The sequence below is a fragment of the Dreissena polymorpha genome, chromosome 8 (assembly GCF_020536995.1).
Source record: "Dreissena polymorpha isolate Duluth1 chromosome 8, UMN_Dpol_1.0, whole genome shotgun sequence".
NCBI classification, from domain to species: domain Eukaryota; kingdom Metazoa; phylum Mollusca; class Bivalvia; order Myida; family Dreissenidae; genus Dreissena; species Dreissena polymorpha.
Window position 1 is genome coordinate 10196838 of NC_068362.1, and position 23625 is coordinate 10220462.

Consider the following 23625-nt stretch of genomic DNA (forward strand, 5'->3'; position numbering starts at 1 on the left):
GCTATCTTCAATATAGAAAAAGTATTCATAAAATAAGCGATTTGGGCCACATATATTCGACCTCTGACCTTGAAGGATGACCTTGACCTTTCACCACTCAAAATGTGCAGATCCATGAGATACACATGCATGCCAAATATCAAGTTGCTATCTTCAATATTGCAAAAGTATAATAAAATGAGCGATTTTGGACACATATATTTGACATCTGACCTTGAAGGATGAACTTAACCTTTCACCACTCAAATTGTGCAGCTCAATGAGATACACATGCATGCCAAATATCAAGTTGCTATCTTGAATATTGAAATACTGCAAAAGTGTACATTAAATGAGCGATTTTGACCCATATATTTGTCCTTTGACCTTGAAGGATGACCTTGACCTTTCACCACTCAAAATGTGCAGCTCCATGAGATACATATGCATGCAAAATATCAAGTTCCTATCTTCAATATTGCAAAAGTTATTGCAAATGTTAAAGTTGGCGCAAACCAACCAACCAACAGACCAACCAACAGACAGGGCAAAAACAATATGTCCCCCACTACTATAGTGGGGGACATAAAAAAGGAACACAATTTTAAATGCAACTTCCAGTGTTTACAAGCTTTTTTTAATTTGACATTTTGACCCACTTTTTGACGTTATGTGATCCAGTTTCAAAGTCAGCTGAGATTACATTGGGCCAAATGCTCTGATCATCTTTCATGAAAAATGCACATAAAAAGGGCCAATTGTGTGTTAACAAGGTTCTACTCTAGCACATTAAGAAAAACTGTCATGTCCACTGGCAGCCATGTTAGTCTACAAACCGGAACCAGTTACAAACTCGACAACTGAGCTATCATTAGAATAAATATTCTGACCAAAATTTATGGAGATATGGCTAAAAATGTCACTTCTAGAGAATTTACAAGGTTTCATTATAGCCATATAAAGACAATTGCCTCGTGCTCTAGTGGGTATGTTTTTTGAATAGACATAAAAATTTCGAAACTGGACTGAGCCATCATTTGAACAAATATTCGACCAAAATGCATGAAGATTGGAAAAAAAACAGTGACTTCACTAGTGTTCAAAAGGTTTCACTATAGCTATATAAGGAAAACTGCCCAGCCCTGTTACATACGGTCATTTATGAAGTTCCACAACTGTTGTCGTACGTTAAACAGTTTTCTAGATAGTAATTTCCCACTATTTTTTCCATCAGTGCAGCTTATGATCAACAATTAACTAGTCACTTCCACTTTAAACCTGTCCACTGTAAACACAAGGTTTACTGTTTTGACCTTTTTATACTTTTTATTTCTTATTGCTTTTGAAATATCATCTTATATATAATGTTATAATGTTCGCATGTATCTCCAATTATATTCTACAACACCGGTTCAATACATTGAGCTGTACACTATAAATGTAGGGACTAAAATATGATGATAACATTTCTCATCTCTTCTTCTTCTTGTCAATCACTCAAATGGAAACACTGGCCCCTGTGGTACACATTCTTTTTGATCAGCATGTTTTGTCTGCCAAACTGAAAAAAATAATAATCACAAATAAACATTTTAAAGAGAAGTGTAATGCCACAACACTAATCTTTAGTTTCAAAACAATTGTAATGTCCAAACAAAATTAAACTAAAATACCAAAGTGTGCAAATTCAAATGCTTTTTACTTTGAGCTAATAGAGAGAGTTATACAGACAACAAGACATTTGCACATGGTGAATACTTGTGTTATTTGGATAAGGCATTACCATAATATAGTCTGAGCAGTAGTAGGACGCAATGCATGCCTCTCCAACCGCTCAACTATTGTGACTGCTAGATGATGATTTCAGCTGAGGAGCTAAACAAAAATGAGCAAGGGCCATAGTTCTGCAAAATTTGGGCTCATACATAATTTATTCCTTTAAGATGCCAATGTCTCCAATGTTGACTAGAAATGGCGCGGCAGAGACCGACGCATATCCCCACGCCACATGTTTGACCCAGGGGCGCCCCAGGGTTGGTAATGGGGCCATGCATAGTTGACCGTATTGTCATAAGAGAAGTTCAGTATCAATTAGAAGTGAATCGGTGTAGAAATGAAGAAATTATAGTAAAAGGCAATTTTGGGTGGGCGTGGCCTATGTGGGAGGGGCACCCCAGGGTTAGTAATGGGGCCATACATAGTTGAGATTGACCGTATTGTCATAAGAGAGGTTCAGTATTAATTTGAAGTAAATGGGTGAAGAACTTTTAAAGTTATCGAAGGATCCAGAAAAGTGTCAGACTGACAGACACAGAGCGCAAACCGTAAGTCCCTCTCCTTTTTCAAGGGTAGGAAACTAACAAGTTTTGATAATAATGTAAAAATAATGGTCAAAACAAGAAACTGATTGAAATACAAAGATAGGTCGCCCAAAAGGTGTTCTCATTATGTTATATGCACAAACAGGGATTTCAGATATTAAAGGGATCAGGACCATGGATAATTAATAAACCCTCATGTCAATTTCATGTGAATTGCCAGCATTTAATTCTTACGTTCACCTACCATTACTAACATCAAGAGTGTCTTGGTTTGGGTCAAGCTTTCGTATATTGTTTGGAGGCATAGTGTAATAGCTGTGATATTTTAGGAATAAAATGAACCTAAACACAAAACTGAAGCAAATCTGCACCTTTCTAGGTATATTTTGACCTTTGACCTTGAAGGATGACCTTGACCTTTCACCACTCAAAATGTGCAGCTCCATGAGATACACATGCATGCCAAATATGAAGTTGCTTTCTTCAATATTGCAAAAGTTATGGCAAAATATTAAAGTTGGAGCAAACAAACCAACAGACAGACCAACAGACAGGGCGAAAACAATATGTCCCCCACTATAGTTTATTCCAACGCTCACGGACACTGGAACCCCGGGGAGAGTAGGAAAGCTCCACTATATATATTTCATATATAATAGTCGAGCTAAAAACCCTATTTTACTATGATTCAAGGGCCATAACTCAGGGGTGTCTGGGTCTATTTGGCCCATTATCTAACTTGACCTAGATGTTATTGCCTTACACATTTTCATGAAGTTTGGTGAAGATCTGATGACAATTGCTAGACTTATTGAACGGAAATAATCCGGACGGACTGACAGACGGACTTACTAACTTACAGACGGACGGATGAACTAACAAACTAAAGGACGGAGCGATTTTAATATGCCCTCAAAATCGCTGGTTCGGGGGCATAAAAACGACATTGTATAAAATGTATTGTATTTCTTAAACTGTATGAACTGTTATATCATACATGCCATACGTCCCGGATTTTCCGGGACAGTCCCGGAAATGAAGAACTTGTCCCGCTGTCCCGGAAATCTGTCAAATGTCCCTGAATTTACAAAATCCATATATACATGTACCTTATCTTAGGCTTAACTGCACCTCGAATCTGTGTATATATGCAGCGTCTCCATAACAATGCCTACCCGAATAGGCAGACTACGCTACGTGTCAAAATCAATCAATTAACAGGGGTCCTGTTATCATATTGATTGTCTCACGTTCGCTGTCAAACCGAAAAGGCGGCATTGTTTTGGTTGTTAATTGACTTATATCTAAATCGAAACAAGAGTGTAACTAATGTGTGACTGTACGGATTTTAAGTTGACGATCTACCGGTACTGTTTTGTTGTATTTGTTTTATGTGATTGGTTGTATGTATTGTGAATTGATTTGAGTTGACAATCTAACGGTACTGTATTGTTGTATTTTTTATTATATAAATGTTATAAATGAATAAAGGTGTATCAACAACTACGCGTTACACACCGGTCTTAATAACAATAACGCAGTGACGTCACCATCTATGTTTAGAACGCTTACACTGAAAACACATGGCCTGTATCTAGTAAAGGAACTAGTAATGTTTAATTTGACGTTAATAGATCAAGTATATTTCGGATAGGCTTTCAAACTTTTGCAATTAACGATGCGAAACAGAACAAAACGTACCAAAAATGCATATGTCTATAAATATCGCTACATTTTATACTTGTCCCGGAAAATCGGCAAAAGTCCCGGACAATTTAACACAATGTCCCGGAATTGGTCTGAAAAATTATGGCATGTATGGTTATATGTAATTTCCATTTTACATTATCATTACATCTTCTCACGCTAGATTGGAAGTCTCTGAACTGTTATATACAGACAGATCAATCCCTAGTTTATCTTCCAGGGATCAGAAGATGTCTTGAAATCATTATGAACTGTTCCATCATTTAAAATACTGTATGAAATAAATGACAAAGTTATGGCCCAGACAAACTTCAGGTTTAAAACACAATAAGTGACCCCATGACCTAGTTTCTGACCGGGCATGATCCATATTCAAACTTGACCTATACATCATCTAGATACAATTTGTGACCAAGTTTGGGTGAAGATCTGATGAAATTTCGGGACAGACTGACGGACCGACAAAGTGGTTCCTATATAGCCCCCATTACCAAAAAGATAGTATTACCAGCAGTTGGTTTCAATGGAAATTTCTTACCATACAAGAGGTTTGATGCAAATTGTTGTGAGGGGAAACTGGAAAATATCTGAAACAAAAATAAAGTCTTATATAATTTGAAGCGCTATATTGTTAAGTCAAATTTTAATATTTGATAATCATAATACTGCTAGCTGTCTGATTACAGTGGAGTCATCACAACATAATGCGTTAACAGTTTTCCTGCAATAAGCAAACAGGACAAAATCAACAACACGAGTATTTATAATATATTCATGGACAAAGATGATCCATCCATGTCTTTGGAAATAAACAAAGGGCATTTATTTTGGCCTCATTTTAGCCATGTTGATAAATATAATGGGTCATACTGCTTGGTGTGTTACAAGTGAAACACCATCAAAACCAGTGCTCCAGCTTGGCATGAATGGAAGGGCGCAGCACCCTGCCATTCAAAGATTCCAACCTGTCAACCTTGGACACCCTTCATGCCCTTTGATGAAAATGCCGAGTTGGGAATAGGGAGTTACAGTTGTAAGATCGTACGCGAATATCATTTGCCATTTAAAAGGAATCATGATGTTCAAACTTAACCTTTGACCTAGAAGTTGGCAAAGGGTTTGTTTTTAGTTGGTCGCATTTTAGAATTTACAGAGCATATTTTGCAAATCAGTGTGTGCTTAGAAGCCTTAGCTACGGAAAGAACGGCAACTCAATTTGCTAAGAAGGATCACCACTGCCTGTCTGCAACAGATGACAAATGATTCTGCTCTAGCAGTGAGTGTATATACCAGCTTGTAAGACGACATTGGCCAGACTAGTGTTTATCATTAAAGTCTGTACGTATTTGTACCATTTTTGACCTCATCCAAGATATCATTGGGACAAATCTTCGGACAAAGTTTCATGATGATCAGACAATAAATGTGGCCTCTAGAGTGTTAACAAGGTTTTACTATATAGCCATAAAAGAACAAATGCAGAGCCCACTGGCAGCCATGTTTTTCAACCAATCAGCATCATGTTTGAACTCGTCCAAGATATTATTGGGATGAATCTTCTGACCATTTTTCATGAACATCGGAAATAAAAGTGGCCTCTAAAGTGTTAACAAGACTTTACTATAGCCATATAATGAAAAAAATGCCCCGCCCCCTGGAAGTCGTGTTTTCCAAGCAAATGTACCCATTTTCAAACTCTTTCAAGATATCATTGAGACCAATCTTCTGACCAAATTTCATGAAGCTTGACAATAAATGTGGCCTCTAAAGTGTTAACAAGGTTTTACTAAATTACATATATAATTTAAGGCCCTAAAATCATTCAGGATATAACTTTGAACATTTTTTACAGAAATAAAATGATCTTAAAGTTCTCTGCAATGCAAAGTAATTTTTACACACTAGATATTTAAAAAAAAAAAATTGTTAACTTGTCCATGCTATTCGGGCCAGCTGTGCTCTAACTGCCTATGGAAAATCTTGATTATATATATATTATATATATATACCTGTAGTGACCCTTGAGATCCTTATGAAATGTTCATAATTCACTAATAACTGTATGTAAAAAAAATAGTATTACCAGATAATCGGGTTCAAAATTTATTTCTTTCAAGACAGGATGGTTGGTGGGAAATGTCTTCCGACGAAACTGAAAAACATCTAAAACAAAAAGAAAGCGACTTCTTGTATAATTTGAAGCACTATTCATTTTAATACAATTGTGTTTTGACAGCCATAGTTCTGCTGAGCCTAAAAATTAAAAGTAGGTCAACAAAACACAAAATGAAATCCAATGCATCACCAAATCTTCAACATATCCAATTAATAAAATTAATTTTTATATATAGACGGTTTTGATACATGGCACAACATCAGGGGTGTCAAATGTCCCAAATTTGAAATCCTTATGATAAAGTCTGGAGTCTGAGGCTGTAGGTCCCTTACAGGTAGAGCCCCCCAAAGCCATAGTTCATTGTTCTTTTTATAGTCTTAGTTGCTATTTCTGGTGAGTAAAATGCAAAATATTATAAGCCAGACCACCAGTAACACTCGATGTGTAATTGTCATTTTATATAAATGTTATGAAGAACATCGATAACAAGGGCTGTTTGTAAAACATGCATGCCCCCCATATGGGCTGTCCGTTGTAGTGGCAGCCATTATGTGAATACCTTTTTTGTCACTGTGACCTTGACCTTTGACCTAGTGACCTGAAAATCAATAGGGGTCATCTGCGAGTCATGATCAATGTACCTATGAAGTGTCATGATCCTAGGCAAAAGCATTCTTGAGTTATCATCCGGATTTTTTTTACTGGTTCGGGTCACCGTGACCTTGACCTTTGACCAAGTGACCTGAAAATCAATATGGGTCATCTGCATGTCATGATAAATGTACCCATGAAGTTTCATGATCCTAGGCGTAAGCTTTCGTGAGTTATCATCGGAAACCATTTAACTATTTCGGGTCACCGTGCATTTGGCTTTGACATAGTTACCTCAAAATTAATACGGGTCATCTGCGAGTCATGATCAATCTACCCATAAAGTTTCATGATCCTAGGCATATGTGTTCTTGAGTTATCATCCGGAAACCATTTTACTATTTCGGGTCACCGTGACCTTAACATTTGACCTACTGACCTCAAAATCAATAGGGGGTCATCTGAGAGTCATGATCTATCTACCTATGAAGTTTCATGATCCTAGGCGTATGCGTTTTTGAGTTATCAACCGGAAACCATTTACTATTTCGGGTCACCGTGACCTTGACCTAGTGACCTCAAAATCAATAGGGGTCATCTGCAAGTCATGATCAATCTACCTATGAAGTTTCATGATCCTTGGCATATGCGTTCTTGAGTTATCATCCAGAAACCATTTTACTATTTCGGGTCACCATGACCTAGAGCTTTGACCTAGTGACCTCTAAATGAATAGGGATCATCTGCGAGTCATGATCTATCTTCCTATGAAGTTTCATGATCCTAGGCTTAAGCGTTCTTGAGTTATCATCCGGAAACCACCTGGTGGACGGACCGACAGACCGACCAACCGACATGTGCAAAGCAATATACCCCCTCTTCTTCGAAGGGGGGCATAATAAATGTTAATCCACTAACCATACAGTAAAACAACTGTCCAAAAATATATCCAGATATGTCTTTTGCAAATGAAATAATATATGCACTTAGTTTGACAGCAGAAAATGGAAATTTAATGATGGGGGACATATGCTACATTTTGTAGTATGTAAGATTTCTGGAAAGTAGCCAAAAGGTTAGGTCAGTTACCTTTTATGTCCGTGTCAGCAGATAACCAATCAGACAATAGTAAAACAAGGGACAAAATTGTCACAAAACCAGGTTTTCAATGTAGAAAAAAGTCTGATAGAGGGAGACAACTCAAACTGAACTGATTGTTTATAATTAACCCCCTTTGTTTCAAAATAAATATATTTTTAGTTGTGGCGACCTTGACCTTGGAGATATTGACGTAATTCTAAAGTGCGATACAACGTCCCACGATGGTGAACAAATATGCCAAATCATTTTTAAGTCTCACAATGAATGACATAGTTTTGGCCAGAACAAGCTCTTTTATGGCCATTTTTGACCTTTGAACTCAAAGTATGACCTTGACCTTGGATATATTGACGGTATTCTTTTGAGCGACACACCGTCTAATGATGGTGAACAAATGTGCCAAATGATTTTAAATTCTCACCAAGAACCACAACGTTATGGCCCGGACAAGCTTGTTCCGTCCGCCCGCCAGCCGGCATTTGCCAATCTAATAACCCGTTTTTTTTCTTTGGAAAACCTTGTTAAAAAGACCAGGAAAAATCCATACTAAGCGCACATGCCCGGCATGCCAATGAAGCAATTACAATATTTGTTCACACCCCCTTAAAACAAATCATCGGATTTACACTGATCTAAAATTCAATCCTGAATGGCTCAAATCGGGATTTCCAAATAATCCGGACAATTAACACCCTTGCAACATGCATGGGTTGCTAAGTTACTAAATGTCCTACATATAACAAATTCAGAATTTGTGTACCATCCCACTCACATTGCAAGATGATGTCCATTACAAACCTGTTTGTTATCATTCTGACCTTTTTGTACTTCTATAGTTTTTCAAATTTTAATGTGATTAAAGTGCAAACACCTGATTATAGAAGGTATACCTAAGATCATATTGCTTGCCATGAGTAATAATCCAACAGATTGGCTTTGTTTGTATGCCAATAGATAGAGCTTGCACATTCTTTTTCAATATGTGGTTATGGACAACTGTAAACATTACTTCATGTATTTTAAGGGGTCTTTGCATTTTTTGGTAAATTGACATAATAAAACAAGAGCTGTCACCATAGGATGACTTATGCCCCCTATAAATGCTTGAAAGAAGTTATGAGCTTTTCCGAAACCTAAACACAGATTTCGAAACCTAAACGCAGACCCTAAGTTCAAGGTCACAGGGGTCAAAATTTGTGTGCGTATGGAAAGGCCTTGTCCATATACACATGCATACCAAATATGAATGTTATATCTCAAGGGACATAGAAGTTATGAGCATTTTTCAATATCTAAACGCAGATTTCGAAACCTAAACGCGGACCCTAACTTCAAGGTCAAGGTCACAGGGGTAAAAATTTTTGTGCGTATGGAAAGGCCTTGTTCATATACACATGCATACCAAATATGAAGGTTATATCTCAAGGGACATAAAAGTTATGAGCATTTTTCAAAACCTAAACGCAGATTTCGAAACCTAAACGCGGACCCTAAGTTCAAGGTCACAGGGGTAACAATTTTTGTGCGTATGGAAAGGCCTTGTCCATATACACATGCATACCAAATATGAAGGTTATATCTCAAGGGACATAGAAGTAATGAGCATTTTTCAAAACCTAAACGCAGATATTGAAACCTAAACACGGACCTTAAGTTCAAGGTCAAGGTCACAGGGGTAAAAATTTGTGTTCGTATGGAAAGGCTTTGTCCATATGCACATGCATACCAAATATGAAGGTTATATCTCAAGGGAAATAGAAGTTATGAGCATTTTCCGAAACCTAAACGCAAAGTGTGACAGAAATACGGACCGACAGACGGACAGTCTGATAACTATATGCCCCCTTTTCTTTGAAAGGGGGCATAAAAATTGTTTCAGACTTGCACATTTTTGTTGCAGTTATGATATTTGTGAGAAAACAGTTATACTTAACATTAACAACCTGAAAATGATAAATCGTTGCAAAGCAAAACAATTGAATAATTTGGAGTTCTGTTGTCGTTTTTTGTGACACTACGAGCTTTGCTTATAGAAACTAAAAGTATAAAATATTGTATGAGCATGGATGGCCGTCTTAGCGTTAGACTTTTACTCCAGAGGTCAGTGGTTCGAGCCCAGATGAGGATTACTTTTTCTTTTAATTTGTTCTTGTTTTTTAATTGAGCTTTTTAGATTAAATGTTTACATTTATAAATATAACGCATTTAATGACAAACTTCAATACATGCCATAATCTGTTATAAGGTCCCTTAAATACCAAGATGAGTATCAAGGAACCTGAGTAAAACATTTTATTTTATTTCGGATATATACAGGACTGCTTATTGGAAACAAAAAGTTTGCTGGATTCTTGAATGACTTACAAAAATGTTTATCAAATCAAGTAGGTTCGTTTATTCTTCGTCTGTTGTCCCATCTCGCCAACAGTCAACCAGCTCCCTCCAGGCTTGTCAGTTCCAGGCGAGTCTCTCTAGCTGCCCCCATTTTGGCCCATCTGCTTAGAATCTGCATCCAGGTCACGGCGCCAGGTGTTACTGTATTTGAAATAAAGTAGGTTGGATGCCATTAAATGTGACTTTAAACACCATAATGACAGACAAAATAACAGGTTTATTTCCCTTCAATTAATAACAAGCAAATTCATTGAATTGATATCCCCCGCTAATTAGCTTCTGGACACAAAAGTGTTATATTTGACACTCAGGTTAAAAAGCATTTTTTTAGGTTCGAAGGGCCATAACTCCGTTATTAACAGATAGTGTACAATGCCATTTGGCATGCATCATCCTCTTATCTATACATATACTCATACCAAGTTTCAATGAAATCCACCAAAGCACTTCCAAGATATGGCTCCCAACACAAAAGTGCCGGATGGACGGAAAGACGGGCGGACAAGGCCAAAACAATATCCCTCCGCCTATTGCAGGGTGATAATAACATGAATGTAAATTAAAGCCAGCACATATATGAATTAACTGCCTAGATGGGTGTATTAAATATAATTTAGGGCTGTACAATACTTACTGATATGTGAGCATATATTTACTTTTAGAAAATATAAATAAATGTAACAGTAATACTTACACACTTGTGACTGTGAGTTTATACATGTAACTAAACTTCCTTTATAATTTTATAACAGTTTTTTATTCCTGCCATAGTATAAAGAAGTCACTTGCTCAATAACACATTTAAGCATGAGCTGTTTTTTTAAATCTGCATACATAAGAAAACATCGAAAAAAAACACAAGAGGAGCATGTATCCGAAAGTAAATTACGTCCGAAATCAGGCAAGTTAAGCATGCGCGAAATTCACCAAAACATCGATTAAATATGGTTTAAACAGAATCATATGTAAAACGTGAATGATAAATTAAACATTATCCAACAAAAGCATGCAGCTTTAACAAAAAAAACAACAGCAAAAATCAGCAATATAGCGATGTTGTTGAATAACTCGGCGAAGGCTAGCAAGAAGAGAATTTTCCAGGGGAAACAACTAAAAAAGTAATGCAAACGGATTTAAATGGCTCATGCACGAAAGTTTATAATATAACAACAACACATGATTTAGCTATACAATTAGAATGCGAAAGATTTTTTTTAACTATTACTCGAAGATTCCTTAACTAAATAAAATATCAATAAAAGTTAAAACTTTGAGTTTGACCTACTTAGCAATCAATGGTCAAAACAACCTCGAAATAGCTTTTTCTTCATGTCAACAATACAATTGTGGAGTTACTGTTGACGTAATACTAATAATGATAATACTATCCATATTCTCTACCTAGAATATTCATCATATTAAAATATCCAATAAATGTAGTGTATTTCTTTTCACGCTAACAATTCAAGATGGCTTACAATCGGTTTTGCTTGAGCATGCGCATTGCAAGCCTATTTGGTTTGGTCCCGCCTTTTTCTCCATATATGGTCATTTGAGCTTGTGGACGGCCGTGGACCATCCACCTACAGCCAGAGCTCAGTACAAATCAAGAACGGCAGGCAGCGTTACCAACATGTTAACGCAACTAGAATTACCACCTCTACAAGAACGGCGTAAAATCAACCGTCTAGTGATGCTCTACCGAGGGGCTGGTGCCAGCTATACCAGCAACCGACTACTTGAAACCAGCAAGGGTTAAAAGGCAAATAAAGGCAAAACAATAAAGTGACTGTGTTACATCAAATATAATAGATAAACAAGTGATAAATAACGATAGAGGTTTTGTGGTGAAAAACTCAAACAGTAATCAATACAAAAACTTATTCTTCGTGAAAACCATCATAGAGTGGAATCACCTGGACAGTAGAGTGGTCCACGCAGAGACAGTTGAGGGCTTTAAGTCTGCCCTTCATTTCGACTAGGCGCACTCCCCGGTGTACTATGCCGTAACTGGCCCTTCACCGTACCAAGCAGACGCAGAAGCAGAAATATCCGTGGCACGAACTGGTAGTGGCACGAAACGACCATCACCCGTTTGTAAAACTCTGTGCCGATTTAACGTTTGATACTGAACCATAATCGCGAAAAAAAAATGTCAAGAGCACGGCAGGATGCAGGAATTAAAAAAACCTTCTACAACACACGTCATATATACATAATAAATAGATAATTTGCATAAAGCGATTCAGAGCTGTGAAGTAGTTACGCCATAAACGATTTTTAAAGGGACTCGTTCACAGATTGTCGAAAGGACACTGGGGACTTAGAAAACGGCACTGTTAATATTGGAATCACTCGGAATCTTCCAAATTCTATGTAGATCTATACTATGTAATATACATTTTGTATTAACAGTATGATACTAATTCTCCTAATATTGTATACGTAACGCATATATATCCTGTGCGCTTTCGGTAATGCTATTGCGCTTTCGGTCCCGATAACGTCAATCGTGATACATCGGCTATCTCGGATTCCTCCGTAAGATAGGCCTCGTGGCTAACGGTCGCCATATTGCCTTGTATTACTACTTTACTACCCAAAAGGTTGTCAGTCTATTGTTATGAGGCTGTATACGATGCGCGTTGAACTAGCGCCAAACTTTTTACCGAAACTTTGATATTAAGAGCACTATTAACGTTCATTTGTGTTGCATTTTGACCTATTATCCAAGTGATTTACTTTTCCATTATTATTTAATCACCCTATCATCCAATTTTTAAGATGAAATTACGGTGTTTACAAAACCAACCAAACCGAAAGTGAAACTGGATGCATTACGTTTCGCGATGTAAACATAAAATATTTGTTCAGTTTGAGGAAGCGAATCGATAATAGACGTTGGAATATGTATGCAATACAGACTATATTGCCGATTGTAGTACTGGCTAAAAAATACCCTTTATGACAGGTTATGTATAGAACGTTAATCAAATAGTGACCATAAATCACTACAAATGTCTGGGTTGTTCATTAACCCATTTATGCCCAGTGGACTCTCCCATCCTTCTAAATTGGATCAATTTATTTCCAAAAGTAGGGGTGTCTGGTATATTTATTTCTATATTTAGAATATTTCTTACAGAAATTTCTTTAAGCAAACAGCGCAGACCCAGATGAGACGCCGCATTATGCGGCGTCTCATCTGGGTCTACGCTGTTTGCAATGTCCTTTTTTCAGGACGCTAGGCATGAATGGGTTAATATAATTAATGCACGTTTCTGATCTAATTGCCTGTATCTAGTTGTAATTACCATGATATTGATAAAATTAAAACGTTTTTTTCATAAATTAACATTACATGTTTCATTTTTATCATTTAGGGAATATATAATTGTATCATTATCATCATTAAATATTCTGAAAATGATCTAAATTATCATGATTACTTTAAAGTAGAATTTTTAAATTTTACTCATTATTTTTAATGAATTTGCACATTTGCTTGATTCAAAATAAAATGTATTAATAAGGGTTTCAGTTGTTAGTTTTAACCCATTTTTAGTTCGATTAAATTTAAAGTACTAACTACGTACATGTATGTGAAATGCTCTTGAGTTCGTTTCCTGGGCCTAGAACCAGTACTTGGGTGTCTCTTGGAGATTTCTTAAGGATGCTCCCACACTGGGGATCAAACCAGTGACCTCCAGATCATTAGGTGGACACCACATCCATTACACATCAGCGACCTTTAATTAGTAAATTACTTTAGTATTGCAGCATTATATAATGTAATGTTGCTACATATTTTTGGAAAATGATTAATGTGCAGTACTAAATAAATCTAAATGCAAACAATTTTAATTGTGTATATTGTGTGATTATTAGTTACAAATTCCCTTTTTACAGGTATACTGGATTATGAAAGACTGATAAACATAAAATTGACAACTCATCTCCCCAACGATACTTTGTGTGGCTCATTCTCGGAACAAACCCATAGTCAGTGAGAAAACTACAGTGTAAAAAGACCACTTGATTGTGACAATTATGGCTGACCAAGCAAATGTTATCATTTAAAATAAAGAAAACTTCCAGTTCAATATACATTTTATACCAATTATGACATTGGCCAACACAGAAAATAATTATAAGGTTAATTTTCCAAATATTGACTGTTACAATTGGATACTGTTTTAAGCTTCACTCTACTTTGTCTGAAAATAAAAGTCCTAAATGATGTAATAGAAACATACATATTTAATTTTTAGTTTAACAAGGATATATATATACATACATATAGTATAATATCTTTTTATCGATGGTCAATCAATTTAAGTTTAACTCATATATACATACACATTTTATACATGTGTATGCTTTGATTTTTTTCTATTGAAGCCAAATTAATATCCCATTAGATAGATAGATAATATCACAGCAGTATTCCTATTTTGTCTGCAAGTACTGCAGAAATCATGGATTATTATTTTACTGAGTCAGCCTTAATCTTTATATTGTAATTGTTAAAACAGATTAAGATGTGCATTATACAATTGAGGATGCATCAAGATTAAAAAATGGTACATGTATAAATTAATAAAGAATCAATAACAATCAGAAACTGTGCTTTTTTTTCAGTATTGTGTGAAAGGATTTGAAGTAATGATGTGTTTTTGAAATATGATTTATGTGAATTTGAATAAATATATAAAATTTAGTGATTTTCTCAGACAAAAACTGTTAATTACATACTAAAGTATTCAGAATGTATTATTGTAATATTCATTGGAATTTTTTAGTACAAAAAGCACTTTTCCCTGGCATTTGTATTTATAGTAATTGCATATTTTATAATTCTGACAGCATTTATAAACTGTGTTCATGCAAGCATGAACACGGTTTCATTTTTTGAGTATTTAAACAAGAGGGCCATGATGGCCCTGTATCACTCCACTGCTGAAAAAAGGCTGAAACAAATTTCTCTGCATGTGCAAATACTTAAATATAGGCCCTATTTAAGCACATGTACACTTTTGTGACCTTCTGGGCTGGGTCAAATTTAACCCCAGGGGCATAATTTGAGAAAACTTTGTAGAGGACTACTATATCTCACTACATACAAAATGTGGTAGCCCTAGGTCCTAGAGTTAAGGACAAGAATATTTTTAAAGTTTTCACAAAAAAAAGCAAGTTATATAATGTTAAATTTTGTGACATGCGGGTCAGGATCAAATTTGACCCAAAGGGCATAATTTGAACAAACTTGGTAGAGGACTAAAAGATGTTACTGCATACCAAATTTGGTAGCCATAGTCCAAATGGTTTTCGACAAGAAGATTTTTAAAGATTTCACAAAATAGGCGCTTTAAAAGCATTTATTCAATTTTGTGACCCAAGAGGCATTATTTGAACAAATTTGGTAGAGGTTTATTAGATGTCACTACATACCAAATTTGGTAGCCCTAGGCCCAATGGTTATGGACAACAAGATTTTTAAAGTTTTCACAAAATAGGCCCCATATAAGCGTATGTTCAGTTTTGTGACCCCGGGCAGGGTCAAATTTGACCCAAGGGGCATAATTTGAACAAACTTGGTAGAGAACTATAACATGTCACTACATACCAAATTTGGTAGCGCTATGCCTTATGGTTAAGGACAAGAAGAGTTTTAAAATTTTCACAAAATAGGCACTATATAAGCAAATAATTGATTTTGTGGCCCCCAGGGCAGGGTCAAATTTGAACCCTGGGGCATAATTTGAACAAACTAAGTAGAGGACTATACAATGTCACTACATACCAAATTGTGTAGCCCTAGGCCTAATGGTTATGGACAAGATTTTTTTTAAGTTATCACAATATAGGCATTATATAAGCATATGTTCAATTTTGTGACCCCTGGGGCAGGGTCAAATTTGACCCTAGGGATTAAATTTGAACAAATTTGGTGGAGGACTATTAGATGTCACTATATACCAAATTTGATAGCCGTTGGCCGGATTGTTAGTGACAAGAAATTTTTTGAAGTTTTCACAAAATAGGCCTTATATAAGCATATGTTCAATTTCGTGACCCTCGGGCAGGGTCAAACTTGACCCCAGGGGCATAATTTGAACAAACTTGGTAGAGGACTATAAGATGACACTACATACCAAATTTGGAAGCCCTAGTCCCAATGGTTATGGACGAGAAGATTTGTAAAGTTTTCACAAAATATACCCTATATAAGCATATGTTCAATTTTGTGACCCCCGGGGCAGGGTCAAATTTGACCCCAGGGGTATAATTTGAACAAATTTGGTAGAGGACTATTAGATGTCTCTACATACCAAATTTGATAGCCCTAGGCCCAATGGTTATGGACGGGAGATTTTGAAAGTTTTCACAAAATAGGCCTTATTTAAGCAAATTTTCAATTTTGTGACCCCCAGGGCAGAGTCAAATTTGACCCCAGGGGCATAATTTGAACAAATTTGAAAGAGGTACACCCCAGGAACATTCCTAAGAAATTTCATCAGAATTGGACCAGTAGTTTAGGAGAAGATGTTTAAAGGAAAAGTTTATTCATGGATGCACGATGGACACAGGACCTTTAGCCAGTGGAGCTAAAAATCAAATTAAACATTTAGTTTTGATTTAAAATCAGTTTTTATATGCAAGTGTTTATTTCACTTATAAATTAAAACAGCATATTATTCATTATTGAAAAGATTATTCCAAGCTTGATGTCATATTTCAACTTTGCATAGTGTAGTTAATTGAACATTGTATTGAACTGTATGGGCAGCTATATTTTTTAATTTATGAATGTTGTATTATACAAAATGCATTATTTCTACCACAAGTAGACCATATAAGGCCTACTGCTACTAAATAGGCACTGGTATGAATTTGACACTGTTTTTGATGCTCATACAAAACTTTAATTATTAGTACACTTTAGTATATTAAATATTTTCAAGTTTTTGTTCAACATTTTTTGCAAAAGAAAAGAGTGTCTTAATGCATTTGAAAATATACTTAAAACAAACTAAAAATGCATTTTAACATACTTTTTTCCTGGTAAAGTGTATTTGGGATGATAAAAAATACACTTGAAGAGTATTAATGCTGGAAAAATGCAGAAAAAAATACATTTGTTTCTGTTAGAAGTGTGTCTTGTCTGCATTTTTAAGTGAATTAAATGCACATCAAATGCAGATAAATACAATGCCAATACTGTTACATGTATTGTAATGGACATAAAATGCACTTCCTCTTGTAATTAAATGCTTTAGTGAATTGAAATAACCTTTTATAACGTTTTAACAATTAGTAATACCTTTTTATATAAATTTTCTTTTGAAATGTGACACTTAAATGATTTTTGCACCACAAGTAAGAGATATAATTTGTGCTCATAATGCTTTATCATTACACTACATAATATCATTTGTTGTATGAAAATAACCTGTAAAATTCATGTGAAAGCTCAAGAGATCAATAGCAGCGTGCTATACCCTGCTCCTTTTTACATGACTTGATGGTATTTAGTCCCCAATTCTACATGGCTAAGGGAAAATTAATGTGCAGATTTGACAAATAAGTCTTAACTGGGATCCAATAGGCAGACTTTCTTATTACTTGTATTTAATTTAAATCATGATCTGAATTGCTCTTTGGCAAATCTTTGTTGGTCACAGTATTCAACTGAATTTTGTTCACTTTTTAGTGATTATATTTTCTATATTTATCAGACAACATCTTTCTTCAAAAGTTTAACATGATTGCTTGGTTAATTTAGAAACAAGATCAATGCATCATAACATAAAATGAAAAAATGTGTAATAGTAAAAATGGCAGCAAAAAAGCACTAGATTATCTGCCTTAAATCTGAGACGATATGTTGATGTATTGGAATTTCTCATAAATAATGTGCTCCATAGTTGTATAATTGTATAGTCGCATGCATGAGTGGTGTCAATGTCACAATACCAATTAAAGCCTATAATTTACTAAAACAATTTGAAGTTTGATGTGAGTTTTTTTCAAGATCTGTTATATATATATATATTGTTGAAAAGTTAACATGCAATAAGTTTACTGTAATTAAGTGACGAATAGTTTTACTGATTTGGTTGGAGGCATATATGCAGATATATCATGGTTTGTGCAGAGGACAGTAGCAAAAACAAGAGCTGTCTCCGTAGGATGACATACGCCCCCGATAAACGCTTTAATAGAAGTTATGAGCATTTTTCAAAACCTAAAAGCCGACCCTAAGTTCAAGGTCAAAGGGGTCAAAATTTGTGTGTGTATGGGAAGGCCTTGTCCATATGCACATGCATACCAAATATGAATGTTACATCTGAAGCAACATAGAAGTTATGAGCATTTTTTCGAAACCTAAATGCAAAGTGTGATGGATAGACAGACGGACAGTGCGATCACTATATGCCCTCCTTTGGGGGCACAAAAATGTGTTTCACATTGTTTTGGTAAATGAGTAATGTAGTTAAAAGAACAGAATCATCAATTATACGGGCAAAAGCCCGCGAAGCGGGCGTTGACCGTTCATACATATGGGAATTTAGACATAAAATTACATAAGAATACCACATATGCCATATGATATGGATACGTCTCAAAAAAATTTGCCACGCGACATATATTTTCGCGATGCTATTTATGGCCTTGAACAAATCAAAAACACTTTGACATATGCTAAATCACATGTAAATACATACCTCAGGAAAAGTTATATCAATGACATCATAATTGTGTAGCGAATCGCACTAAATATTCTCGCATTATTTGTTTTTCTTCGCAACCGTTCCAGAATTAAGTCATTACTCAATTATCTCCCCTGAATGCTCTTCTTCAGTGAGTATAAGCCGAAGACTGGTTCACTACATATAGTTACAGTCTTTACCAAACACAATTTAAGTGAACATAACCCGTCTTAAATATATTGCCGAATCTTAGATTTCTGTCGAATTTATTTGCTTTGATCTTTTCGATATCTTAATGTTATTATTATCCTGACAAATCACAAACGCTTGTTAAAAAATTATTTGTTTTAAACATTATAGTTGGCATCTCTATTCTTCCAGTATTCTCGCGGTATTTCAATAACGACACCCTACTGTTTATTTGTCAGAATTGACGCATTTTCATTCGCTCTCAAAAAGCATTCTATACATAGATGGTGACGTCACTTCGTTATTGCGAGTAAGACCGGTGTGTACACAATGTCTCAGAAAGACGTTTTACGTGTGATTATGAGCAATATTCTGGTAAGTTGTCGTTGTTATCCACCAGAAACACATTTATTCACAAAATTTAAAGATATTCCGATCTAACTTTTTAGTCTTTTAGCTTTAATTTTTAACGTATTTACACCTCGTCTGCTCGCACTTTACCGATATCCCGAAAGGTTACATATCACTATAATTAGTTTAGGCCTAAAACCACAAAATCCGATACCGTTGGATTTTCGTACTACAATCTTACGTAAAAAATCTTCCAGATTCGAAATCAACAAAAAACAAGACATTTATAAATTGTCTGCATTATTGATCAAATTTTAAGATATTTGTTGGTTTTCCGTTTTTAGAAGCTGTTCTGCGAAGCCGAAGGCAAGAGCTGAGCATTATACAAGGTGAAGCCATTCTATCCAGCGAAACTGACAGTTTTGGTTTACGGAAATCAACAAAGGAGGGATTCCTGATCTATCAAATTTCCAAGCTATACACACAGTTATTATCTGTGGTGATCTTTATTGGTTCTGCTTGTTTACTTGGATGGAACATGTGTGAACTTTTATAGAACTTTGAAAAGTCTATATATGTCTATCTATAAACAAAAATCAGCTATTGTATAATAAGATCAGATGTGCAAACAATGTCAAAGGGTTGTTAAATTAACAATTTGAAGGCAATTATGCTGAAAAAAAATGGAAGTTCCCATGCAAATTTTGTCTGTATATCAACAAGTGTCTGCCGATAATTGTCAAACTAGTAATACAAAACTTACCACAAGTATGTAAAAGCACTAAGTACCTGTGATCATTTTTAGTAAGATAGTGTAATTCTAAACAGTAGCAAATAGCTTGTTTAGTAAATGCATAATGTAATTAATATGATTTCCGTTCTATTGTGTAATTAATAAATTGGTTGTTACTTGTTAATCCATGATAAATGTTTTATGGCTAGTACAAAACCAGCAATGTTAATTTTGTAAAAGGTAATACAATAACACCACTTAGTAATTTCAATCATATACGTAAATATTCTTGAAATGTAGGTTGATGATTGTGTTTTAGTTTTACTTATTTTGTAACTATTATTTTATGTGCAAATAAATGATGTGAAGTGTTTTGTATCTCCACACAATACCACATACCTTTTTATATATGTACTGTGTTATGTGTTATTTGAATGTTTAAATAAAAAAAAAATGGATGATATAACATGATGCATTCTAATATTTGCATTCATATTGTAACTATAGAGCTAAGTGTATGCAGTTTAGACTGTGATTTTAGAATTGCTACAAAATGGCTAGTTTTTTAGTGGCGACAAAATTTAAACTATTCAACAATAGTTTGCGAAAGAAAATTAGAAACCTGTAAGATACCTGTATTTATTAAATATTTTAATTGAGAATCAAGTATGTTGTTATGCTGTTACACATAATTATACATTGATAATAAATAAGAAGACAATTAGTGGTGTTAACGTTTCCCAACAGTATAAATCATTCTTCTGATGAAGTCAGTGATATACAGACGAAAGCTCCAGGTATGGCTTTCAATACGTAGTGTGTGTTATTTGACAGTCTAAAACTTATTGGATTAAACAAAAATCCTGTCAAATTTGTCAATCAAAATTGATTTGACACATCACATGATTTTGATTATGTTAAATCAGTGTACTGTATGCTAAATGCAACTGCTTTAGCAAGCTGTCAAGTTGAATTGAGACATTTGATGAAACAAACTGTTTCCTGAGTAGGACCAGTACTTAGTGTCTATATGACGTACCATGACGTCGAAAGTCTGCAAGACCTACTAAGTAGATCGAGAAATGTACTTCGACGTACAATTTTCACCGACCCTTGAGTGTTAGCCAATCAGAAGACACCTTACGTCTGTTGCTTTTAGAGATTTTTGACATTGAACATTATTATTATTATTTATACCGAATTATGCCACAATCGACCGCTTACTCATAGATATTGTGCGTATTTATGAAACATTATTATTAATATAATTTATACCAAATTATGCGACTATCGACCGCTAACTCATAGATATTGTGCGTATTTATTGACCTGGCGTGGCGGAATTAACCTCTGACTTATGCAAGTTATGGTTATCACAAAATACCACCAACGGGGAGTTTATAATACATTATTTATCCCATTAATGCTTGGTAACTGGTTAACGTTGGGAATTTCCAACACAGTAATGCACTGGTCGGTCGTGATACTCCGCCCCGCATGATCATTTCAGACACACAATATGCTGAACAATTTTAATTTTAAAAAGGTAACAATCGAATCTTCTTCAAATTTGTATATAATCTATTTCAATGCATTAAATACTTGAAACTTCTATGTGACGTTATTTTGCCATTCTGATATTTTTATTCATTTTGTCCTCAACTAAAGTTTTAAACATTTATTATGAATAAATCTGAAGGAAAAGCGGCTCAAGAGACTAGTGTTTTGATTGGCTGTTCAGAAAATGTGTACGTAGAAGTACAAACATGTATATATACTTTGAAGTGTATTTTATATTCATGTCGACGTACTTATTGTACTTCGACGTACATTTCTCTTTTTAACGTGTAGGTCTTCTTGACTTTCAACCCAAATGGTACGCCATAGTATGTCTTTAGGGTTATCTAAAGAATGCTCCCACTTAAAGGATCAATACAGAGACCTCCCAGTGACTAAGCCAGTTAGCAGACACCCCATCCACTATACCACAAACACCGAACCAGCTATAAATTCCTGTGGCTAGAAAACAAAAAAATATATAAGATGCTAGATCTTCAAGCTTGGAACATGTAACTCGTTTTAAGATTGATTTTTTTGGATGCATTACTAAATTATTGCAACAATTATCATATTTTAAACACAATCATGTCCATATATTTATTAATAATACATGGTTATCAAAAAAACTTAAAAAGCTTTTGCCCGTAAATTAGGTAGCACCTATAATCATATTAATTTGTAAAAAATAAACATTCTGCACAAATTCAATTATTTACTTACCTGTGTGCATGAATCATTTCAGTCTTGATGGTTAGTGAACTATGTCAAAAGCACCATATCTATGAAACACTTGTTTTTTGAATAGTGCAATGTTCCACAGATATGATGCTGATGATTATTCTACACGATGATGAATTATTAGATATATTTCTAAATTCTATTTCCACCAACAATTCGGTTACTCCACTACCAGTTCACATGCTTCATACACAGTTGAAAATAACACTATTTCACTCAACAACCGTGACACATGTACTCAATTTTTCAACTTTTCGCAATTAAAATTGTCTTCTACTGTTATTGTTGTTGTTGTACTTTTGAAAGTAGTTCGAAAGATGGCGACCATTAACCCAGAGATTGATTTATGAAATAAATCGTCTGCTGATTCAGAGTGCGATAACGTAAGCGCGCGCTTTCGGTAAATCTAGTAAACCGTAGAGTTCTTTGGTGACTTGCACCAGCCCTTCGTCAATTTTGAATTCTCGCATAATATGCCATAGGCCATCATGCCACGCGCGGTCGAAAGCTTTCTTAAAGTTCTCAATGATTACTCTGCAATTGGAGATCTGTTTCACTGTACTAAAACCAACTCTGAATCCATCCTACTCTTCGACTGGCTGTTCCTCGGCCTTACTTTTAAATTGATTTTGTATGATGCGTAGCATGACTTTGCCAGGATGACCAAAGATCTATCAATACACTTTTCGATATAACCTTTATAGTTATAGATCTTGGGATGACGTATTAGGTGTGTGGTTCGGTTATTCTCGCACAACTTGAAGTTGCCATTTTTTCTTTTCTTTTTAAATCTATTTATTTAAGCTCGATTGCATAACAAGCCTAAGGCTTCTTTAAAACGCTCTCGAGTCCGTGTCATTGGTTTCTATGGGAGAGATTTGAAGAACGCTCCCACAGTGGGGATCGAACCCGTGACCTCCCGATCGCTAGGCGGACACCATATCCACTACTCCACGGCACTTGCTATGCCCTTTTTCCATATGGGGATTACAAGTGACTGAGTCCATTCCTTTGGCCACTTCTTCTCCTAGATTGTTTGGCATAGTGCCGTCGTTACTGCAGTCGTTACATTAAACTGCTCGGAGGAGACGTTTTCCACTTTTGCTGCCTAAAGACTACGCAATGCCGCAT

At 35.3% G+C, this 23625-nt stretch overlaps 1 protein-coding gene and 1 long non-coding RNA gene across 3 annotated transcripts in view; one reads left to right on the top strand and one right to left on the bottom strand.

Annotated features, from left to right (window-relative positions):
* Positions 1–12262, bottom strand: part of LOC127841596 (MICOS complex subunit MIC27-like) — a 61406-nt gene extending 49144 nt beyond the window's left edge. The window contains exon 1 of one of the 2 annotated variants that reach the window (XM_052370523.1): positions 12126–12262. In XM_052370523.1, the coding sequence (XP_052226483.1) occupies positions 12126–12182 (57 nt within the window). In that variant the 5' untranslated portion in view covers positions 12183–12262. The remainder of the gene's footprint in view (positions 1–12125) is intronic. The other variant, XM_052370521.1, reaches the window with a different exon arrangement.
* Positions 12263–13059: 797 nt separating this feature from the next.
* Positions 13060–14929, top strand: LOC127841608 (uncharacterized). Its single transcript, XR_008031175.1, has 2 exons — positions 13060–13180; positions 14119–14929. It is a non-coding gene; the product is annotated as an uncharacterized LOC127841608 (long non-coding RNA).
* The last annotated feature ends 8696 nt before the right edge of the window (positions 14930–23625 follow it).